The sequence below is a fragment of the Thunnus thynnus genome, chromosome 4 (genome assembly GCF_963924715.1).
Source record: "Thunnus thynnus chromosome 4, fThuThy2.1, whole genome shotgun sequence".
In the NCBI taxonomy this organism is placed as follows: domain Eukaryota; kingdom Metazoa; phylum Chordata; class Actinopteri; order Scombriformes; family Scombridae; genus Thunnus; species Thunnus thynnus.
Window position 1 is genome coordinate 31,738,562 of NC_089520.1, and position 25,011 is coordinate 31,763,572.

Consider the following 25,011-nt stretch of genomic DNA (forward strand, 5'->3'; position numbering starts at 1 on the left):
AGCAGGTTGACGGACCAACCATATCTGAATTTGCATAATCATGACTCCACCTCAACTTTATGCAAATGAGGTCCGTCCAGTGCAATGTGGCCGAAATTCAGATCAAACTATCAAACTAGCCCATGCTGATAAAATATGAATCAAGATTCTGTTACTGCATTTCCTATTTGAAGCCTCAAATGCTGAGAAAGTTTGTGACACGGCTGCCATGTTGAAAACGGCGGAGCAAAACCAAGCACCGCCTAACTCGCTGTACGTCACCCACCACATCACCGCCAGCTGGAACGTTCAGTGTCGCTCCATTCACAGGATTCTTTGTGTCTGCACCATTACAGCTGGATTACAGCTACATAGACAAAGACAGCATACAAGACAAGCAAGAGTGCCTGAGGTTGTACACACATATAGTGTATATTGGAGTCCAAAGGTTGAAGGACAAAAGCCACAGTTTCACACATATAATTGCACACTGCAGTGTTGGTGATTTCATTTGTGAAAGAGGTTTAACCAGATTAGCTTGTCTGACCTTCCGAGTTCAGTCTAGACATATAGAATAAAGGTATCAGGTAAACTGTTTACTGTAGCTGAATGATGTAACAAGATTATGACAACCATGTTTATGAATTCATGAATTAGAAACATATCATCAATACATTTTTAAACAGTTTTTACTTAATTTTTTACTACACATTCTCTGCAATTTGAATTTGCTGTTAGCTAATTTTGCGCAGCAAGAAACCTCTTCAGCCACGCTCATTAAGGTGTAACTCCCAAACAAGATTATTTCTGCTACCAGGTTTTCTTAGTGCAATATCTGTGTAACAGAAACACAGCATGTCAGCATTCATTTTGGGCTATTACATGGCAGAAAGTGACAGGAGCGATGGTAAAGGAAGAGAAAGGCAGAGGAAGGAAGACACACAGCACTGATGATGATGATGACAGGAGCTTATTCAGTATTTGCTTCAGTCTGTGGAGCCATGGAGGAACCAATAATTGGATATTTGTGGCACATAGACCCATTTCTGCTGACACCTCAAGTCACCGTGTGAATCTGGATGGAGCAGCTAACCGCAGCTGCTGTCCAGGACTGCTATAAATAACCCAGTATTGCATTGGCCATGCAGCAGCTGACTGCAAGACAGCATTATTAGCATTTAGAAATCCCAATCACACAGGATTGGGAGTCACTCTGAACTCTGAGCAAGTAGAAAAATTAGTGGAAAATATTTTTTGTGTTGCAACAGATATCCATTTTTTTGGCCAATGCATGCTCCACAAAATCCTAAAACAAACACAAGTGTCAACTGAGAGGAGGATAAGGCTGTATTGATCATTTCACTTCAAAAGAACTGTCTCCTTAGGCATGATCTTTAATCTCTTTTTCATTCACTCTCCTTTAAAATGATATTACTGTGAACTGCATTCAACACAATAGCAGTTTCCAAGCAACCAAGGCTGTCAGATGGTGGCTGGCTGCTCTTCCATGTGGAGCTGCAGAGAATATTTTCAGTTTCATAATCCTTTTCAAAAGAGATGAAATATTAATGCATGCTCTTCTTGGGCTTCCCTCCCTTTTTTCTCTCTCCTGCAGGCAAGAAAACTCAGCTAGGCAAGAGATCTCTTTCACAAAATCCAGAAATGTCTGAATGCTCGGCTTTCACAACAGTGAAGAGCACTGTTATGTTAGTTACAGTAAAGACTTTTCAAAGCTTACTTGGAGCACAAAACTGTATTAATTACAAGGGATGCACAGTGCAATTGATGCAAAAACCAGCTTAGACCAGCAGTCCAAACCGCGCCACCTATGAGCAAGAAAAGTAATTTAAGCATCTGACGGAAAGTTATAGCTGCTGTCATTTTGACCCTTTCTCCACCTGCAGACAGAACGACACAGTGTTACTACTTTTTTTTCTCTTTTATATAACTGCTGTGTTCACATTTTTGTGTGTAAGTGTGTGTTTGACTTACAAAACGAAAGGGTTTTGTTAACTGAAGTGTATTTGCTGCAGGAGAGTTCAGAGAGTTTCATTGAGTGTACTCTGACATCCTGGTTACTTTCTAAAGAAGGAAGCTATTCCTTGTTTTAACAAAGTCCATTTCATGTTATAATAGTATCATTCCCATGTTATTGATTTTTTGTGTTACTGTTATGCACCAAATTATTCTGTTTTAACAAGAAAAAATTCTTGTAATAACAACAAATGACATTATCTTGTTATTGCATAGGCCAACACAAAGTAATAAATGACAATTAGGTTGACAAAGTTTTTCTTTGTTACTGAATATTTGAACTATATATTTGGCTTTTATAAAATTATTTTTGTATGGTTGATTATTTCACCTTAAAAGCACCTTAAAAATCTTTACTTTAAGCGTCAGGCAAAAATATTGATATAAATTATAAATGGATCCCTATAATAACACAGTCATTTAAATATATCTGTTTGATTATTCAGTTTGTCACAGTGATTATAATTTTATTTTATTTTATTTTTGTTTTGATTATTTTTCATTCATCTGTATTTATGATTTAATTCTATCTAGTAAGTGTTTTGTATGTAGATTTTGTAGATCATGTAAAACCTCAAACAGACAAAACAAAACAGCAGCTATAAAAGACAAACTGTAGCTGTAACAGTCATTTCCTGAAGGTGGTGCAGCTGTTAAAATAGCAGCGATTAGTTTCTTTACCTGCAGGTTGCAACATTAACATGTCTACATCTGCAAGTCTGAACTGCTGCTGCTCACTGAAGTGGTTCTTATAATGTGATGTCCGACGACCTCGGAAATCAAATGCTTTTATATTTATTCCGAACGGTTTCACTCAAAGGCGGAGTGAAAAGCTGACCTCCACAGAGAGGGGAGGGCGACGGGGGAGACGCAGTTTATCACTATTTTCAGGCAGTCTCTCCTGGACAGCAGACATGGAGTTGCACTCGTTTGTTCACATGAAAAGCGTCATAAATAGCCGTCATGAAAGAAAAAAGGAGAGCTCGAGAGAGGAGTTCAACCCTGCTTAGTTGACCAATCACTGCGATAAGTGGGTGTGAATGTTGGCTCACTGGTGTCAGAAAGTCATGGAAATGGCCCTGCACAGCCCTCCCCCCACTAATCTGCCATTAGAAAGGTGTGGAGGGGGGTTCTGAAGATATTTGACAATACGACAGGCACATCTTAAGTAGTATACCAGCCCCTTTACCTTTCCTATAGGTGGCACAGTTCAGCTGGTGTAGAACTGATCAGAGAATGACTGAACGGCTCATATAGAAAATCTGCAGCCTGTTAAAAGTGGTTTGGTGTGTCTTTAATTGTTTAATCATCTTAAATCATTTTTGTTGTGTATGTGTGAAAAAAATATTTTGCAGCAACACGACTGATTATCACCCTTGGTTGTTGGTTATAAATATCAAGCCCATTGCTTTTTGTAACTAATTCTCCAAATAAAGAGCAGTGTTACATTTTGCTCAGTGTATGTATGTTGGTGACTCTCTGACTTAGCCACTTCATTTCTCTACATGAGAACACGTCTACAGTCAGCTGAGGGTTGAAAGAATGAAGACAGTGTGTAGTTTTTGCCTCTGCGGTTTCACACGAGGAACGTTTCTCTCAGGATGTGCCTGTCCGCTTTCTATTTGTGCCTTTACAGCGAGCAGCATCACAGCCGGGCATCAATCCAATTACAGGACATGGAGTTGGCAGATATTGTAAAGCAGTTGGAGAGACGTAAGCACCGGATGACACAGCCGGCACATATATGGCATGAGGCGAAAACCTCAAATTATATGTTGTCACCACAATAGACCATCCCTGTCCCACATGCAGTAATTTACATTATACAATGGCTTTTTTTTCTAGGGATCTCGCTGCACGTACCCTCTAATTGAAATGTCAAAAGTCTCAAAGTCTCTGCACCCACTCAGTGAGCTCTGTTGTTTTTCTCTCCATACCGAACCTTCTCCTCGTGCCAAAAGGGGGTTAGATCACCGGTGATCAGAGACGTGACCCGTGACATCTGTGGCTAATTTTGTTGCTTGCCACCCGCTGCTACATTTCTTAGGCTATAAATAAACAGATACGGTAGAGGGTGGAGGTTGGGCCAGTCTGGCCATTGTCCATCTCCAGCATTGATTCTGGCTTCCCAGTTGACTGTAAGAGGGTTCATTATGCAAACAGAATCAGAAATTGATTTTTAAATAGCTTAGATCTGCTATGTTGACTAATGGATGTTGTTTTAGGTAATCAATATTTACCCAGTTACTTCAGGACAGTTGTGGTACTTTGATAGGATAATAAGACACTCAACTCAGACTCAGATGTTTGAGTATTTGTAGTTATTACTTTAAAATGCTGCATGTATTGGGCATGTAGCTCCACTTACAGAGCCAGATGAAGTTTGTCCGCTTTTTTGAAAGCTTATGCGTGGTAACCTATAGCGTTTGAGGCGGGACGATGCTATTTGAAGTTGCCTCCTCCACACTGTGCTCCCAGCAGGTTGTTCGAGAGCTAGACATGATCCCCTGCTTGATCTGTGGACCCGTGCTAAAGGGCAAAGCCTCGGAGACAAACAAACGGCTAGATAAAGAATTGATTCTTGGTTTCATGTCTGAGTCTTTGAATGCGTCCCATTCATCTATCATCAATAGCACAGCAGGCCTTTGAGGAGAGGGAGTTATAAAAGGTAGTTTCAAAGTGCTCAGCGATTTACTGAGCATTTCTGTAACCGTTGAGATTTATTAGTGCACGATAGGTGCAGTGGAGTGTCAAGGTGATGCCGGAAATTTCTGTCCAAGCACTGTTTTCCTCAAAGCCACGGTCTTATATATTATATCCATGACCTTATAACAGTGGAAGACATCCAGGTCAACACTTAGAGACAACCAAGTGCTGACATCGAAGTTACATAAACGTTAAGGTTCTGGTAGGCTACGGTTAAAGAGGTTTCCCTTAATTATTCCTGGCAACTACCCGGCAACTGCCCCCTGCACACCCCTGTCCCCAAGGCCGTCCTGGGCTCACTCAGTCTCCACATCCGACCGTGGCGCTCCTGTCCTCGGGCTCTGTCACTGAAGGGAAGGAGCGAGGGATTAGGATACACCTCAGTGGGCAGTAGCAGGCCACCGCCCAGCCCATGGCGCCTGACTCATCCCGTTCTCCTCCACTTTTCATGGGCTGACATTCCCATCAGCCCTTGCTCTTACAGGCAGCTCATTTCTTTGACATGCTGGTGAGCTCTCCAACAAACGAGCAACTTTAAACTCTGATCAAGCGCAGTGGGTGAGTACTTGTGAAGCGCAAATCGCTGCAGGAGGCTGTGACTAAAGGCCCATTAGGATTGTTTGGTAAAATAGAAACAGTCTGACTCATTCTTGCTTCTATAGCAGTGTTTTTAGATTTTTGCCCTAAATCCACAACAAGTCTTCTAATATAAAGTATATGTGATACATCTTTTTGTGTTAAAGTGTACAGCTGTACAGACTTGATCCACTCTGAAGTGAGGCAAATGCTATTGACCCGAATGTTTTGTGCTACAGACCACACATCCAACCATGGCTCTGCTCCATTTACTGTAGCACATCGAGTCCCCTCAGCTTTCAATATTGCCATGTCTGTGGTCCTGTTTTATAAGCCCTCATTGGTCCCAGTCACAGCTGAAGTCATCACAGGACAGCAGGCTTATTTTAGATCTGCACCCAAGGTGCCATCCACCGTGTCATTATTGTCAGGGCTGTTGACAAACTGTTGTGGCTTATAAAAGGTTTTCCATCATTTTATCTTTGACATCTTTGAGTTTATTTGATTTGAAGTCAAATACAAATGAGGTTATTATATACATATGTTAGCAAAATGATGTCTCCATCAGCAGAACAGTTACAAACCACTGTTAATTGGTAAGACTTTTGGAAGAAAGCTAGCTCAGTGTTACTAGCATACCTTTTGTTCTGGTTAGTTCTGTTAGTTCGCGAGCGAGCAATGTTTTTATAACCATATCCCAGTTGGGTTTGTATCAGGTGTATGTTTGCCGCCAGTTTCTTGCTATTCTGCTGATCAACAGTTGGTGGCGGTAACGAGCCAAGATATGTATCAAAGCACCAACAAAGGCAGTGACGAATAAAACTGCAAGTTAGCAAATAATGCGGGTCTTTAAGTATTAAAAAAATCAACTCCTGCAAATGTCTTTTGAGGAAGGAGATGCACTCAACATGTTGGTTAGACATCAAGGATACTTACCATATTTTTTGGTGAGAAACATTGAATGTAAACAGAACCTTTGTTTGTTTACAAGAAATGTCCACAGGGCACCTTTAATGTTTGTGGCTTTTATTAACCATAGACATAACCTTTACTTAAACTCTTAACTCTTAAAAATTTTTCCTGAACTTTAACCATACCATAGTTTCCATGTGCAGATATTGTAGAAGGTGAGAATTTTAAAAACGTGGGCATTGGTCGTAAAAAAAAAAATGTTTTGCAGAGTCATCTAATATTGCCAGTCTTGTCAGGTGATAGGACTGTATCATATACTGTAAAAATGGTAGTCCTAATTAAAATAGTTCTAATAAAACATAGAAAATAATCATAACATTCTTAAGTGTGTCTGAATTATTTTGTGGTGTGAAAGATGATACTTAATCTTAAAACTTATGCAAACTTATTGTAAAGTTTAGATGCCTTGATGGCAGAATCCCACTCAGTTTTATTCTAACCAGACTTGTGAAGAGCATTTGCAGGGGACAGTAAGTGCTTCAGGGGTCATTTTGACAATTTAAAGATGATGCCAGCTTGCCCTGCTGCGTGACTTAACAATGGTCTGTCCACCTCGATAATTTGGAGGTTGGGGGTTGTCCTGCTCCGAAGAAGACACAGTGTTCCCAGTAAATGTAATGTCCATTACTCGGTCAGCACTTTATGCTACTGAGCTGGTCAGAACAACATCTGATCTAATGTTCTGATCTAGTCTGCTGTACATTGTCCCTGCTGCTGACGTGAATCATACTTTCAGCTCCTAACGGTTAGAGTGTGACTACGTTGTGGTCTGATCATTTTCTGGCTCATCATTTAAGTGGATTTTATGAGCTCTTCACCTTTTTCTCAAGTGAGTCGTGATGAATTATCTTTGTTTAACCTCATTTATTCAGGGAGGGGTTTTCTATGCACACATGCGGTGTTCAGCAACACTTCACATCACATTAGTGCATCTGAACGTGGTTACATCAGGGAGCTGCCTGTAAAGCTGCAATTTGTTTTTCCTTTGGCGCTCTGGACAGCTTTAATAAGTTGACAAGTGCCTTGCTTAAGGGCTTAACATTCTACTTCTACTGAGATTTTTCAAGTTGGTCCAGGGACCAGGAAACCTAACTTTAAAAAAAAAAAGATTAAGCACAATATAATATCCTATAATGCAACAGAAGGCTGACTTTTGGGAATCTGGTGCTGTCTTGACAGCTGTGTGGCAAATTTAGTGGCAGTGAGTCTGGATGGGGGAGGAGTGGAGATTTGGAATCTTGGAAAGTCATGTGTGGAATCCTAAAATTTGGGTGATGTGGAATGCTGAGGAGTGACACAGGCTAAATCTGGTTTTGCCAAACCATCCTGTTAAACACTAACACATAAATACTAGTTTAGAGGACTGAGTATCAGCGACAGTGTCCCCTGTTTGTTTTCAGCTCATGTGTCCGCATGACATTTATACCATCATGTTACATATAACAAGTTACAGTTAGTTGATAAGTCAGAAATTTTGATCAGTCTCAAAAATTCCAAATATTTGCTGGCTCAAGGTTCTCAAATGTGAGGATTTTTTGGTTTTCTCTATATTGTGAAATAAATATTAAAGATGCAACCAACAATTATTTTCATCATTGATTAATCTGCTGATTATTTTTTTGATTAATCGATTAATTGTCTATAAAAACGTCAGCAAATAGTGAAAAGTGCCCCATCAAATTCTCAGAATGATGCCTTCAGATGTCTGAATAACAATCCAAACCCCAAAGATATTCAGCTTCCTATAATGTATGATGAAGAAAGCATGAAATCATCTCATTTGAGAATCTGCAGCCAGGATGTTTTTGGCATTTTTATTCTTCAAAAAATGATAAATGTGAAGACATCAGCTTCTGGGAAATTGTAATTTTTTTTCTCTCAGTATTTTCAGACATTTATAGACTGAATTGAGAAACTGACAGATCATGAACATAATCAGTAGTCGCAGCCCTAGTTTACTGTACAGAGGAGCTATTAAATATTTAGGCCATAGCTGTGCTGCTGTTGCTCTGCTATTATCTGATGCTTTACATCTGTTGCTCAGTGATGCGGACATTATGTTTGTTTTCTCAGAAACCCTCCAGTTTACCACAGCATTATGAATTGTGCTATAAAGATTGATAATGGAAGGAAAAATTGAGTTAGATGGGTTTATCCCGCCTACAAGCCTGCCCACTCTTGTGCTTTCTCCTACCACAGTGTGTGTGTGTTTGTGTGTGCGCGTGTGCGTGTGTGCGTGCATAGGGAATCTCCTCCTCAGTCCCACCCCTTCACATTAGTGTAGTGCATGTGGTAAAAGGAGGCAGGCTGTGCTGCAGCTCTCATTCTCAGCTCAGAGCTCAGCATCCTCCACACCGCCGCCGCTCCGCCGGGACTCCAGCCAACGCTGCTCTCTTAACTTTCCATCCCGGCATCACCGGAACATTCAATCCAAGCTGTTTTCCGGGGAAAGTCTCCCCTCTTTCTTTACTGAACTGGCTTTGACGCGCGATATAAAACGCGCATCCTGACTTCTTTCCCGATGTGGAGCCTTAATTGTTACAAAACAAGCCGCTCTTTGGACTCGAGGTGGGACGCGGTGTTTGCTTTGTGGATGTGCGGATCTTGGCGCTCTGCACACCGGCTCAAGCATCCAAAGTGCTAGTAGAGGTGTTGGACTGAAAAGACTTTGTGCCAAAAGGGGGGGTTGAAGAGAGAAAACCCCGGCAGCGCAGGATCACAATGGTCCAGAACGTAATTTTAGTGTTTTTCCGCAGGAGACTGAGCCAGAGGCCGGCCGTGGAGGAGCTGGAGAGCCGGAACATCCTGAAGCGTGAGTATCTTCACCAGCATGTTTATCTCTGAGGAAAATCTAAACACAGTCTACAGTCTGTGTCATCTAACAGTTAGATAAACATCACTACAGGCTGATCTGTGGTTTTCCTTTGAGAAATCTGTGAAAAATTTGACATATTTCGTAATAATTCATATAATATTCCTGTCAGGCGTTTTCTGAGTTTGTATTGACTTTATAGTTTGTTTCTTTCTAAAGTATATCTTTAATATCTGTGTAGTGACTTCAGACTATTGTGATGGGGGCTAAGTGGGTATCTCAAGATGTTCACACTACTTTGATTACTTGTAAGCCTTTAAAAAAATATGATTATTATGTTGTTTTGTAAGTAGCCTACTTTTTACTTAAATTAGGCCTATTAGTCTATTAATCAATTAATGGTTGAAAAAAATAGCAACTATTTTAATTATTTTAATAATCAGTTCAGAGTTTGAGTCATTTTTCAAGCAGAAACTTCAAACATTCTCTCAGTCCTTCTCATATGTGAGGATTTTCAGTTTTATATCATTGCAAACTGAATATCTTTGGGTTCGAGACTGTTTATCAGACTAAAAAAGTCATTTGAAGACGTCACTCTGGGCTCGGGAACATTGTGATGGACATTCTTCTCATATTTTATAGACCAAATTAATTGAGAAAATAATTAGAGGATCAATCAATAATAAAAAAAAATCGATAATCAATAGTTGATGCTATATTCTATTTAACATGTTTGCAAGAAAATCCAAATAGAGACATCATGGTCAAATGACTTTTTTTGTTCACGAAATGATGACCTAAAATCCCCCAAACCATAATATGATATATATGTATTTATATGTATTTATTTATTTACTCACTCAGTCATATTAGGTGCTAAATTGATTATAATCCTATTAGTATCACTTTTAACACTCTTGTATCTCTTTACTCATATTTGAATCCTTACTGTAGTTCATTGTTCAGGCAGTGCCACAGTTTTATCCAGATGAATAGTTCTTGCAGGGAGAAGGCGTCAGACTGTTGCACTTTAAACAATGTAAACTAGTCTGGCTGTCCTGGAAATACCGAACAATTATGAAACGTCTACGTGAGGAATGAAGTCTCACATTTGTCCTGAACTGTGTCTCCCAGTGGAGACGGACCACCTGTGATCCTCTGAGCAGCTGTCTGTTTCATCACAGGCCCCCGTCTCTCCCTGCACAAGAACATGTGTTCACACTAAACACAGGACACTGAACCTGATCCTCAACACATCATTGAACAAAATATCCCAACCACACATTCAAGTCTCACTAAAAGCCTTTAGTGAAAATGCAAAAAAAAATAATGAATAAAAATCACGTGTTCCTGTTGCACTGCTTTCATCCGGAGAGTGAAATGCACTCAGACGGCGACAGGTGCCAGCTTCCTTTTAAGCTGCCGAACTAGTTCAACAGCTCAAATATTTTTTTTGGGGGGGGGGGATGAAGAGAGAGATTAAAAATAAATGAAGTGACATCTAGTGATCTCTCTGCTGCATCTAATAAAGATAAATCCTATTAGTGCTCTAATCTGCTCCTGTCCCACTCCCTAACTCAACGCTGATCCAGAGTCAGTCCACGAGTCCTGTGTTACTCAGACCGGCTCACTTGGGAGTATTGATTGTGAGGAGGATCAGACATATTAGCTCTGTTAATCACACACTCCGTCTACTGTCCAGTCCCATGATCAAAGCAGTGAGAGTGTATTTACCTGACATGTGGTACGGTGACTGAGCATCTCCCAAAAGCGAAATATTTCTGATTCAAGTCACTCCCATTTGATCTCCATCAACACGGGAAATATAACTGATGCTGTTCACTTGCAGTTTGTTATAATACTTGTCTTTTTTTTGTGTCCACAGAAAGAAATGACCAGACCGAACAGGAGGAGAGGAGGGAAATCAAACAGCGGCTCAACAGAAAGGTAGGTGGCTGCAATTTCCCTAAAATTTCATCAATTTAATCCCATATTTGGGCAGAACACAAGCTCTCACAGGGGACTGTCAACCAGTCAAAACAGAACCTTAATACCTTAACCCGCTGTTGTTTTTCACATTTAGTTTCTATCAGCGATCTCTTTGCTGAATGAATGCATGGATGAGCTGACTGAGAGATACCACTGACGGTTATGTTTATTTTCCAGCTGAACCAGAGGCCGACAGTGGACGAGCTGCGGGACAGAAAGATCCTCATCCGTTTCAGTGACTATGTGGAAGTGGCCAAAGCTCAGGACTATGACAGGAGAGCTGACAAGCCCTGGACCAGACTGTCAGCTGCTGACAAGGTAGCTAAAAAAACCCTCTCTGGTGGTTTTAGAACAGCATCCTGATCAGCTACACTGATTTTTAAAATATTATACTAGTATAAGGATTTGAGTCAGTATCCATATCCTGGCATCTGTTGTGAAATCGTAATGTTTCTAATATAACCTCCTTGTCGCTTGTATGCTGTGATTGTGTTTAAAGATGGGTTAATATTTCCTTTTCATTAAACCCAGTTAAGCTTTCATAATCCGCACAGAAACAACAGATGTTTTTCCATTTTCATAACATCACGATTTGAGCTGCAGCACCTGAGCGGCTGCATCTATGTATGATGGGCTGCACCTGGGCTTACACTTGCTTGATGTTGCTTTTGTTCCCCGCAGGCAGCGATACGGAAGGAGCTAAACGAGTTCAAAAGTAATGAGATGGAAGTTCATTCTTCGAGCAAGCATCTGACAAGGTCAGCGTGATCCCGCGTTATTATGTTTGCTCTTTTTGTCGGCTTTGTTCATCAGGAGATGATGTGTCTAAGAGGGTCAGTGTGACATTGTGCAAAGACTCAAAGGTGCATTATCCGACGGGTTTCACATCAGTGAGTACACACCCTGCAGCGTAGGGACAAATTTAGCTGCATTCAACCCCTCTTGAGATGACAAAGTTGCATCCTTTTTTTTCACCACCTCTCCACTGTAATGAATGTCTGCACATATTTAGCTTACGTTTCGCTTGTGTCAAGGCAGTAGCTGTCTGGAGCTAAAAAAAAAAAAATCCTTGAATTAGCCGGGGTTGTGCTTACGCAAGACCCAATTTTTGAAGAGAGACCATTGGCTGCTTTTAAGAGCACTGTCCACTGGGCTAATAATAGAACTCTTGATTGATGAATGAGAATATTTTAGCTCACGTTCACACTTTCCCCTTTTTTTTCTCCTCCGCAGGTTCCACCGGCCTTAGCAAGGTTTCTTCTGTGAAGAGTTGCTGATATTTGGTTCTGTCAGTGAAGACCTTGCACGGAGTCTTCCAGCGCCCTGGCCCACAGTCAGTGGGTGTCCTGATATTTGGGTCCAGCGAACCTTAGAGGCTATGTCTCTAGAGATGGAGCTGCGAGTGGACGGGGACGCATGCAGCAAGCTCCACTTCTGCTCAGAGGAACATCTCCTTAACCCTCACTTCACTTTGTCAGAGGAGCAGGAAGAATCAAGGTCATATATTCGCCATAGACAAGCAAAGACTTTTTATTGTTTTCTTTTTTTTTTTTTTTTTTGTAAACAGACTCTTTTGAAAGATGCCCTTTTTTCGATGCCACAGGGAGGAAACGTGCATGTGACCGAGTCAACCAGTCCCACTCCAGTATCAGTAGTCACATCCCTGTGCTGTGTCTGAGTCTCACTGATTCAGTTGATGATGCGTTTCATATCAACAGTGTAAATGTTCTTGAACAGGAACCTTGTCTGTGTATGAGACAAAAATCCCTTTGTAAGCACTATTTATTGTCTGCACAATACAGGTTTTCAATTTGTAAGAAACTTTTGTTTGTCTTGTGTGCAGTGATATTTTTGTGCCTTTTTCAAATCATATATGATTATCACGCCATAATGTGTGGAATTTAAAAATGTGATTTGGAAATTAGGGTGATAATTGCCAACTGTATGTCATAAATGGGTTGTAATCCCATTTGTGTGCTTTAGTAAGCAGCTAATGAAACTGTAGTGAAGTTCACCTTGTTATGTCAAATCAAGCAGCAATTAGCTGCTTTTCATTATGCCGTGTATTGTTCTCTGGCATCATTTGTAGAGCATTAAGCAGGTTAGAGAGCCTAAATTCCCTCATGAAAACAAGTTCACCTGACTGCATTTGTCCAGTTTGAAGTGTGTTGCTGATATAATAACTTTTATGTCATGTCACACTGGCAGGGTAACAACAATGAGAGAAACAAGCCATTGTGTCTGGCTTACTGAGATTTGGCGTCACATTTCTCCCTGAACTCCTGATTATTCCCAGACAAAGACATTATAACAATAGGTGATGTAGGTGCACGCAAGGTCACTGAAAAGCCTCTTTCAGAAGGTAGAAGCCTCTTACCTGATATTAATTTTTTTTTTTTAAATAAAAGCAACCCTTGTATGGGAACGCCTCTGTCAGGCATGTTCAGATTGGACGGTGCAGTTTTTAGCTTCATTTCTGACATCAACATGCATGTTATCTGAGTCACAGCCTCCATCCTGGCACTGGTGGAGGAACAGATGGCAGCTCCAGTTTAAATCATACTGTACTCCAGGACCACTCGCTGTCTGGAGTAATGAAATGAGCGGCTACCACAGCTGATAGTGGCCGGTCCGGCCCAGAACAGGCCTGGGAACCTGTGGATCTGCGTGGGAGGAAGGGATGCTCTCATGGGTGTGAGGGGGATAGCCTGACTTCCGGGTCTCCCTCAGAAGGTCGAACACACTTGCTGACCGTGCTCTGCAGTTTTTAGCCAACTGTGAGCGTGATGAATTTCTGGTTTAAAAATAGGCTTTGGATTATAAATCACATCATATTTTGGACCATTTCCTTTTTTGTCTGTCAGTCATTTAGCTGCATTGCATAAGAGCAGAACACAATGTCAGTGTTACTGAACAACACTGAGCACCCAGAGGCTGCTGTTTTGATCTACACATTAGCTTTTATATTAACAAATTGTTGCCTCTCCAAATAAACATTCATATGAGAAAATCAGTGATACGCTTGAGACTCACAATGAACAAATAGAACAAGTGACATGATTCTTTTATTCCAAAACACACAGGTCATAATGGTGTTTTAATGATGTAACTCATAATCACTGGAAGCCATAATGATGCCTCAATTTTTACATTTCAATCCCAGCCAGTCCCCTCAGCAAACGTCACGACCGAACATCATTGTTGGCTCCTAATATGGAGGCTTCTTATATAACTACCGGCAACAAGCGCAAGATGACAGCCCCAAATAAAGGCACGGTGCTGTTAGGCTGCATGGATGTATGCCCCAACAAAACCGGCCTGACCTCCAAAACTCTTAGTGTAGAATGTCCATGCTAGCAAGCACCATGTAAGAGTGGAGAAACCCAGGCAGGACTAAAGGGGAGATGTTTGTTTGTATTTCTGGTGCAACTGTAAAAGGTTTATAAGAAACATTTCAAGTGTAGACGAGATGCCACAGCCTCAGCACTAAGATTGTTTTTGCTGTACTGTGGCTGTGCTGCAGTTTGAATTTAACTGCTGAGAAATGCCTTATTTATCATAATAACTCAGAGCCCAGAACATATTTCTTTAGGAAAAGCAACTGTAGAAAGTTGTATCTTATTTCTAACAAATTGATTGACTACAGATTAAGTTTTGCAGAATGCCCTTAGGTATGAGTGATGGGAAGATGTGATGAGGAACAAACTAGCCAACAACTCAAGCATTAAACCACACACAGTAGTCTTTTATTTTACAGATGACACTGTCTCTTTTAGAGTCCCATCATTATATGAGTCATACGCTCTAGTAGTGAAGGAGGAAAAGGAAGAGAAAATGTTAAATAAAAAATGTTTATATTGCTTGGAGGTCAAATAACGGTGCATTTAGAAATAAAAAAAAGTGAAACCAAAAGGCTCTTAAGGTGCTTCAAATGAACATGTATGGAAGTTAAATAGTGCCCTGTGGCCCAAATTTGGCTCTCTAACAAAAATATTTTTCCTTTTATAGATTACATCAAATCTTGCACATGAGTCTTCATAAACCTGAAGTCAATAACAAACAGAAGGCTCATGTAAATCCCAATAAATATGACCTTATAACATCTTATAAACTTATGAGATGATTAACACAGGTACATAACATGATTTGGCCTGTTTGACCAGAACAGATTTGTGTCAATGACAGCACTTTGCTTCAACCATAAATGAAGCAGCCCACTGTTTAATGTGTATGGACAAGATAATGCATTTTTAGTCTCATGTACAGCATGTTCATGTTTAAGAGGCTCTTTTTGCCAAATGAGTATCAAACATAAGCTGAGTGACTTTGTTAGCTGTCACTACTGGAAATGATGATATATTCATTCAGGTACAAACCTAAAGCTATCTTATAAATCAGATTTATTCTTGAATGAATTAAAAGAAATAAATTATCAATAAATATTAAAAACATATTGGGACGTGATTTAACCTCCCAGTAAACAGTGCTGAAAAAATACTGGCCCATGGTTGAACCTATCTGTGGACCCCTGATGTAGGATCTTAGCTTTGAGCAATGGTGTCATCTAGTGCCTCTTTACTGTAACATCTGACTGACTGCCCCAAATTTACACATAAAATAATAAGCATACCTGGAGCAACAACTGATATAGCTGCTATCTCAAGAATAACGTGTCAGTCACTCATGTAAATGCACATTTTTAACAAATCAAGTAATCCAAATAACGACAAAATTCCCCAGTAGTTTTTTTTTTCACCACATAAATGTAAATTATATTTACATTGATACTTGAAGGAGTTTAACTTCAAAATTAAAATCTACACATATTTGTAAAATACGGGCCTGTGTACTTGAATCACAGACTGTGCCTTTAACGATTCCCTTGCTCATTTTAGTTTTCTCTGATTGATGGGTGATTTATAAAAAGCTTGATATGCTCTCTTACTTTTTTTTTGGGAGGAGAGGACGGTGTTCAAATAGCTGCTATCAGGTTTAAAGCATGCCATACAGCTGCAGTGACTAACGCAGATGGAAGAATGCCTCCTATGAGCCACACATCGCAGCCTGCCAGGCAGGTCTGGAATTTGGGCTCTTGTATCAGTGGAAACTTTTTGGTGAAAGGTCAATACTGACTAAGGGATCTAAGGGAGCCAGTCACAGTGCAACAGATGAGCTAACTCTGCTCCCTGTAATCCTGCTCCAATAACAAAACATGCTCCTGGAAGAATGGGGTCAAGCCCTGTTAGTCATAGTGGAAAGTAAACACTGACAACAAACAGCTGCTCAGTCTGCTGACAGATCATTAAGTCCTCTAACTTGTATGAAATCAACAATGTGTCACCTTTGTATATAACAGCAGATATGAGTTTGTCTCACTCAGATTATCACTCATTGAATTGGGTCACCAGACTGTTGAATTGCAAAGTGAACAAATTCCTTTGTAGGTCTGTACAGAGGTGGCAGGAATTTAATTTAAATACAAGCCCAGCAAGAACACAGGAATCCGTCCATGAATTAAACCAAGCAGGAATATTTTAAAGGGGCACTCCACCAATTTCACACATGAAGTTCAGTTACCTGTTCTGAAGTGATGTCATCAAGGTTAAATTGGCTCAGGCTTCAGAATTTTCTGGAGGTGTGGGGTTTGAAAGAAGTGGTAGGGGGGAATTTAATGAAAATCTCTCTTGAGTTGCGTCATGGGAAATATAGGTTCTTGTGTTTTTGAACATTGACTCATACAAGAGACTAAAAGTCGGGATATCTCAGCCTCTACTTTGTTGATTTTGGCCATTCTTTTGTTCCCCCATCTTTGTGGAAGTGCAGTACTAAACTGATGGTGAATCCCTGTAAGGGCGAACCACAAATGTGTGGTGAAGCTAACCAGATGTTGGTGTTTCACTGTGCCCATACTAGTATATTATATTAAACTACAATACATTAGAATCTGTTGTGTGATGAAGAATTGCATTAGCTTTGTTAGCTTTAGAAAAATCATTTGTGTATTTTCTTGCAGATGCATTTTGCAACACTAGGAACCCCCCATGTCCTTAAAAAAAAACCCTCATTTGATGACTTTTACAATTGGAATATTTCAAATTTCACCATGTCCTTTTATGACTCTCTATAACTCTTCCCCTTCACATATTTGATGCAAAACAATGTTGTTAAATGATCAAATCACTCCTAAAAAAACAGCACTCATTAACTGCATTTACCCTTTTGAACTAAAGTCTTGGCCTCCTTTAATGTTTCCCAAATCTTTGGCTGCTCTAGTATTTCTAGAATTTTTCTAGTGTTTCCTGAATAGAGCATCTTCTAATCAGGGGTGCAGGAAGTATTTAGATCCTTTACTTAAGTTAATGTAACAATACTACACTATAATTCTTCATTTCAGGTAAAAGTCCTGCATTCCAAAGGTTACTTACGTAAAAGTGCCAAAGTATTATCAGCAAAATGTAACAATCAAAAGTAAAAGTACAATATGTAGCAGGTGAGTGTAATTTTGTTGTACATTATACTATTTGATTATTACTGATGCATTAGCTTTCACAGCAAACAGAATTAAGCAGCATTTGAATAGCTGGTTGAGGTGGAGCTAATTTGAACCACTAATATAATTTTGTGTATAACAATTCTTCATTTATAAACTGATAATTTGTTTTGCATGTAAAATTTGAATCCAAAAAGTAACAAGTAACTGTGGCTATCAGATAAATCTAGTAAAGAAAAATTATTATTTTATTATTATAATTATTATTACATACAATTTACTTTTGTGAATGTATTGGAATAGAAGTAAAAAGTAGCATAAAATGGAAACATTTAATTGTACTTAAGTATAGTACTTGAGTTAATCTACTTTGTGAAATTCCATCATCATTATCCATCATTCTTAATATAAGTTAAGCAAAACATTGGTAATAGTTACTGCACAACATGTTGCTTGTTGCCATCCATGTCGATGTGTAGGTGTTATAGCTCCCTCATGTGGCCACTCAGGTAAAATGCAGCATGCTATCTTCACACTCCCTTGGCACAGTCACCTTGTAGCTGTGGCATGACAGTTTGTAATTGAGCCCATTATTGTTGTCCCAATAATTAGATCCATTTACAGAAAAGCAGATGGCAAATTCCAAAACGGCTCCTGGCTGCAAAATAAAAGGTGGCACAGGCAGACGAAATCGGAAGATATCTGTTTCTGGATCATCGCATTCTTCACGGGACCCACTTGATGCCCAGAATGCTGTTGTATCTGATTGTGTTCTCCAGTTGGTGAAAGAGTAATGCACTGTGACCTCTTTCTCAAAAGCTAAATTTAGTACTTGTATAGTCCCTGTTATCCCCAGCTCAGAACACAGGACCTGCTCGAGGCACACACTCTGGGTGCGCAGACGCTTCAGGAAGTCTGGCTGAGCTCCCATATTTTCAGGAAAGCAAGGTTTGAAGTAAGGCAGGGAAAGCTCCAATGACTTGCCGAAGGCCAGTTCAGAGCTCATCATTAGTCTGAACATGACATGTTGGGGTATCAGGGGGTGCTCTTTAACTTTGAAGACCTTCACTTCTTCTAAATCAAGCCCCAGTGAGTCCACAAAGCGAACCTGCACGCTCCTGATGTCTTTCTCCTTCTCTGCAGTTGAAGGAAGAGACTTAGTTCGTCTTCTCATGATCGTCTTAGTTGGAGGCTCGCTGACCATGGTTTGCTTCAATTCGGGTTGCTTTGCAGGGGGAAGTCTCGGACTTGGAGGGCGGATCTGGACTGGGGCTTTGGCAGTTTGAGGCTTGGGATCATAAACGTCCCGAAGACGGATGGTGGTGGTCTTAGTGGCCATGGTTTGCTTCAAATCGGGTTGCTTTACAGGGGGAGGTCTCGGACCTGGAGGACGGATCCGGACTGGGGCTTTGGCAGTTTGAGGCTTGGGATCATACATATCCCGAAGACGGATTGTGGTGGTCTTAGTGGCAGGTACACTGCTGGAGCCTCTGATGAACTGAAGCTGGGTCCCACTCTTCTCACCAGGACCTTTGTGCTGCCATTTCTCATAAGCCCCATCCATGTTTGTCAAATAAACACACCTTGAAAAACAAACCAACGAATGCATAACCTGATTGTTCAGTTTTTCACACTGCACATGCAAATATCCTGTTTCAAACTCTATTTTTTATGACAAATCATGCATCATGCTTAGAAATCTAAAACTGCAAATGTTGCTGCATGCTAAACATGTTCAAGAAGGATCAAACCTTTACAGCAGTGACTTCTTGTGTTGTTGTTCAGCTGGTTTCTTGCATCGACCTTGTTCGCTGTCTGGAAAACTTTGATATGAACCCCACTGCAACCAGATGACAGACAAGAGTCTGCTTCTGTCAGCAAATGCCTGTATGACCCCACCAGAAGCCAAACTCAACATCTTGAGCAGAAAATAATGCAGCAACTGCCACACAGCAACAGCAGCTAATCTAGTTCAAAGACAGCAATGCAACCTTACTATGAAGTCATCAGTGACTGCAACAACAATTAGATCTGGAGGACAAACTGCAATCTATGGCTCCCACCCTTTGAGCTCAGCCCTTGACATATAACATGAGACCTTAACTGGGCTGGGAGGAGTAGAGTGAATATTTATAGCAGGTAGTGGTGGGCTGTTCTCTGAGAATGCCTGCAGTGGCTTCTTTATAGTTACTGGCATGAATTACCAGCTGTTTACAGGGTTAAAGTGGGGGGAAAAATACTGTCACCGTAGATGAACTGTTTGCAGAGTGCCCAGAAACTTAGAAAACCCTTGTATGTTATGCAATCCAATAACTCTGTGATTAATCATACCTGCGTGAAATGTAGAATTTGTTAATGTTGCTGACATTGTGATACTGTATGGTAATGCTTGAGGGTCTATGTGTTGTTTTGTATTGTTTTGCATTATATTGTGGGAATATTAAATTGTAAAATGTAGCCTTTTGTCTCCTTAGGGACAGCTTGACACAGCCTTGAGATAGATACATCTTAAGCTGCATAAATTAATATTTTTTATAGGCTATTAACATTGAGGACTACTTGCAATGTGGAAGAGATTGATTTATTATTTCATTATTTCAGGTAGGCCTAACTCATAATTTGAATTTATTAAACCAAACATTCTGACTTAGTGTCTCAAACTTTAATATCTCATAAGATTGACTTGGCATAGAATAATTTTTGACTTGGTAACCTCTCATCTCATTACTTGACCTATTATATCTTAATTCTGAATTAGTATCTCGAAATTCTGAATCTGGCCCAGCATGAGTATTTATTTATTTATTTTTTTCCTTTTCCTGGCAGGATTGATCCTCCATACCTCACTGTTCATTAGCGGCCCAGCACCAACCGTGGATGGCACCAAACGGAAAAGTTAGCGACCTAGATTAGTTTTTAGACCGAGATTCTTCTTTTGAAATGATCAGTTTTGTTGCATTTTCATTAATTAGCTCAGGGCTCAGTCGTCAGCTACAAAAGGTGATATGAAATAACCAGGGTGCGATTCAACGCCCCCCCGGTTTATATCTGCTGAGTTATTTTTATCTCCGGTGGGGATAAGAAATTTATTCCCCTCACAGTGATTTATGCTGCTTCACCCATAGACCAAATATGTAAGATAAAAATAGGTCAATTAAAAATCTAAATAAAGCATTGCAACGTGAGAGCAGTCATTAGTGCAAACAACAACAAAAACATAAGTTAACTTCCATTGTCAGCACTCGCCTGATAATAGAGATGACACCGCGTCAAGGCTACGTGATGACGCAGTAAATGGGGTAAATTGTATTTAAATCTCTTTTTATATAGCCTTGTGTTGGTTTTACATTCTATCTGGATGCCTTTCATGTTTTATGTAGAGAACTTTGGATTGCCTTGTTGAAATGTGATATACAAATATTCCGTTCTCGCAGATTTGCAGAGATGTGGGTAAAAGAGGGGCGACACCCCGCGGATGACCCCTGCACAGGAAAGTGTAAACAGAAGTCAGAAGTCCATCACCAAGGCAGACTGGTTTCTTAGTCTGACAAGTAGGAATATATCCTACTGTATCTAATTTATTTTTTATGATGACAGCACGTTGTGCTATTGCATGTTGTGATTATTTTCTATTCAATATTGAGCATAGAGCTGAATTAAACAGTGACTTGCAAGAATTACATTATGTGTTTCGGCACATCTGGCCGAGTTGCGCTATTCACAGTACTGAAAGATTACACACACACACACACACACACACACACACACACACACACACTGATCTTTTCACATATGCAAACAACACATGTGGTTGAATAATCATTAATCAGGTCACAGGTGCAGGTGTTAAAGACAACTGTCCTCAACTTTTAAATGTGATATAATGCTTTATGGTTTGGTGTGGTGGTCAATGGCCTAGTAGGGACACTACTCTAAAATCATTCTCTAAAACAGCTCTGGCCTTGCAGTATTTTTTTTTTGGTTTAAATTCTTATTTGAACAGCAAATAGATATCTTGAACCGTAGCCTTCACACTGAACATAACACACCTGACTATTGAGAAACATGGAATGGAATGAGAACAGTATTTATGCTACTTACAATTGGGTTTTTGTTTAATTGTAGCTCATTAATTTTGTGCTTCTATGCTGTAAAAGTGGTGTTTTAGAGGACTTTAAACGCTGTAGGACAGAGCCCACAAGGAGAGATGGAAGAAGACAGAGCCTCTGAGAGAGGATAGAAGTCAGAAATTGAGTGACAAGAGAAGAAAAAGGTGGAGATGATGAAGAAATGTGTGTGACAGAGACAAGAGAGAGAGAGAGTGCTGAAGAGGGAGAGGAAAAGACAGATGGATGAACAAGAGTCTGCTCCAATTCCAGCTGGACATGGCAGTATATTTTCCTTCTGTTTTATATCAGTTTTTCTAAGAACACACCAGGTAACGAGTAAAATGACTAAGTTATTGGATATTACATGTCGGGTTGACCTTACATGTCTGACATGGAGGAGCAGTTTCAAGCTACTAGGAATTAGTCACAATTAAACAAAAGAATCTTAAACTGTCACCAATAATCAGCTGCATAACAGAGATAAGGACAGTGGTCACTGACATCAAGCAGGACAGGGTGACAGATTGAAAGACAAACAGTATTGGGCTCATTCAGTTGGCAGCAGTTTGGTTTGTATGAGCACAGAAAGCTGGCAGCTGAGCACACCGGACATGAATCTGAGCAGCAGCAGCAGTAGTAGTCCTGACAATATGGAGGAGGAGAAACTCCACATTTCTTCCAGAGAGTCATCCAGGCTGATCTACCTCCAAGTGCTGCCTTCCTACCTTCTGGCCGGGCTGGGCATGGTGACTGCCGGCATGCTGCTGGACCAGGTGCAGGTCAGTCACACCTATACAGAAAACTGTGAGAAGATGCCATTATAATTTCTCATTTCTCTCTTTAAATGAGAGTGGCAGTGATTGGTAAACTACTCAATAAATCGATTGGCAGATTAATCTGCAACTTTTTAAATAACTGATTAATCATGTCAAGTGTTTTTCAAGCAAAAATCCAAACATTCTCTGGTTCCATCCTCTCAAATGTTAGAATTAGCAGATTTTCTCTATTTTATATGATTGTAAACTGCATATTGTTGAGTTTTCGGGGTTGAAAATGTCACTTTTTGTCTCAAGGAAACTGATGAGCATTTCTCTATTATTTGTTCAATTATACTCAATCAATCAAAAATAATTATTAGCTGCAGCCCAACTTCAAATTCCTCACTTTATCTTACTAACAGCCCAAAACCTAAACATATTCAACTGAATTACCTGTATGACAAAGAAACGCATCAAATCCTCACACATGGAGAAGCTCAATGTTTGACATTTCTGCTTGAAAAATGACTGAAGCAATGAACTGAGCCAACTGATTTTCTGCTAATTGACTAATCAATAAATCAACAAATTGTTTCAGCTGTAATCTACACTAAAGGCAAAAACCTGGACATCTTTGAACTATTTCACTACAGTAGTCTTACATGTGTCTGGTATCTGAAGCAATCACTAAAGTGTTTTCTAAGGTTTTTTCGTAAGAGGCTAAGTAGGAAACCACTTATACGTAATAACAAGAATACGATCGATTAATTCTCCCATCAAGTGCCAGGAAGGCTGGTAAAGTCCAACAAGGTAACCACATCTATCTCCACGTGCCTTCATCTCTCTGACTTGATATTTGTCTATTTCTCTCTGAGGTGGGAAGACTGAACTGTGTGGGTTTGGAGGTCACAGTGACCTAGTGGGTCTATAAAGTGACCTTGCTCCATGGGAACAAATAAACTGGTCTTGGCAGTAATGTACAGATTCACATTCATTTACGAGGGAATGTGTGGAGTGGTGGAAAAAGTACTCAGATTCTTTACATCAATAAAAGTAACAGTGCCACAATGTAAAAGTATTATATTACAAGTGAAAGTCCTGAATTTGAAATCCTACTTAAGTAAAAGTGTATTATTATCAGCTACATTTAAAGTATTGAAATAATTTTTTTTTTTTTCCAGAAAATCAGCCCTTGTGACTGATATATTAAATACATTTAATAAAGTATATCATTAATGGTGAAGCATCAGTGTTAGAGCAGCATGTTACTGTTGTAGCTGCTGGAGGTGGAGCTAGTTTACACTACTTTATATACAGTTAGTTGAGTCCAGTGGTCCTGGGAGGGGTTGTGAGATGATTAATGGGAGAGGAAAGAAGAAAAAAAAACAAAGTTCTGATACACACATATGGATTCACTTTGGACTTTTCTCTAGTCTTTGCTTTGTTAAATATTTCAGAAAAAAAGTTTAGGAACTACTGGTTTCATCTTTTACAATGCAGTGTAATTTAAAATTTTACGATATGTTATTTCATGTAAAAATTTTATCTGAAAAGTTACTAATAAGTAAAGCTGCCAAGTAAATATAATTGACTAAAAAGTACAATATTTCCCTTTAAAATGTAGTGGAATAGAAATGTCAAGTATCATGAATTTGTACCTGAAAATTGTACTTACAGTTCTTGAGTAAATGTACTTAGTTACTTTCCACCACTGAACTGCAGTACAGTGTGCTACTATGCAGAAATTGGGAAACAAAGCCATAAACAAAGTAAGGAGACATGTTGGCAGAATGTGTAGTTGTGAATTTACCTAAATCTCAAATTTACTATTAGAGCTTTTGTCTGGTGAAAAATGAGGCACACATACGGACAGAAGGCAATTCACACTTCCTTGTTTATGTCTAATTCACTGCTGCGGTGAATCATCACTGACATTGAGATGTGTTGACAGAAGTTGTAACTGGCTAGCTGCTACCGTATTTGGCAGCATTAAATGAGAAGTAATGACAGCTTCAGGAGTTAGAGAGAGTTGCCTCACTTGTGCGTACTGTTGACTGTGATGGCCTGTGTTCATATTCTGCCTGGAAACTCTGAGGCATCTCATCCCCTTTCATTCTCTGTTGTTTTTTACTGTTAGTTTTTCCTAAAATATGACAAAGAGTGAGCTTTGAGAAGAGGAGAGACAACTCTCTGCTCATTCTACAGATGCTTGCAGCAGGTGCCTCACAACCCAAATTACAGCCAGAAGTCAGAAGGGGGAGCTGCAGAGAGCACAGCACCCATTCCAAGGCATGTCCCAAGGACACTTTTCAGCTGAGTCATTGTCATAGTGTGTGTGTTTGTGTGTGTGTGTGTGTGCTTATGTTCCTCCCATGTATTTACATAGATTACATATAGTGTGAACAAAGGAGCAAGGGAGACCAAAAACAAGAACAAAGTCAGAACTTTTCTTATTTCTTTCTATCACACCAAACAGCAGTGTAGGTGTACATAGATGCTATTGGCTTTTATCTGTGTGCCAGACTATGGCAAATATGCATGTAACATGGAGCAGCTGATGTAAGAAAGACAGAAAGAGAAAATTGG

The 25,011-nt window shown here is 39.9% G+C and overlaps 2 protein-coding genes across 6 annotated transcripts in view; one reads left to right on the forward strand and one right to left on the reverse strand.

The window, feature by feature from the left end:
* The window catches only part of phactr3b (phosphatase and actin regulator 3b), a 58,669-nt gene extending 43,624 nt beyond the window's left edge, over positions 1 to 15,045 (forward strand). For all 4 annotated transcript variants that reach the window (XM_067588343.1, XM_067588345.1, XM_067588344.1 and 1 more), the window contains exons 9-13: positions 9,024 to 9,079; positions 10,965 to 11,026; positions 11,246 to 11,386; positions 11,750 to 11,826; positions 12,302 to 15,045. In XM_067588343.1, coding sequence (XP_067444444.1) covers positions 9,024 to 9,079; positions 10,965 to 11,026; positions 11,246 to 11,386; positions 11,750 to 11,826; positions 12,302 to 12,317 — 352 coding nt within the window. In that variant the 3' untranslated portion in view covers positions 12,318 to 15,045. The remainder of the gene's footprint in view (positions 1 to 9,023; positions 9,080 to 10,964; positions 11,027 to 11,245; positions 11,387 to 11,749; positions 11,827 to 12,301) is intronic.
* ppp1r3db (protein phosphatase 1, regulatory subunit 3Db) lies at positions 14,116 to 19,948 on the reverse strand. Of its 2 annotated transcripts, XM_067588351.1 has the most exons (3): positions 19,555 to 19,948; positions 19,310 to 19,398; positions 14,116 to 19,141 (listed from the first exon to the last, which is right to left on the reverse strand). In XM_067588351.1, the coding sequence occupies exon 3, from the start codon at positions 19,120 to 19,122 to the stop codon at positions 18,064 to 18,066; it is 1,059 nt and encodes a 352-aa protein (XP_067444452.1). In that variant the 5' UTR covers positions 19,123 to 19,141; positions 19,310 to 19,398; positions 19,555 to 19,948; the 3' UTR covers positions 14,116 to 18,063. The 2 variants fall into 2 exon arrangements, with proteins under 2 accessions (XP_067444452.1, XP_067444451.1); XM_067588350.1 differs by having other exon boundaries at positions 19,310 to 19,948.
* Positions 19,949 to 25,011: the final 5,063 nt, after the last annotated feature.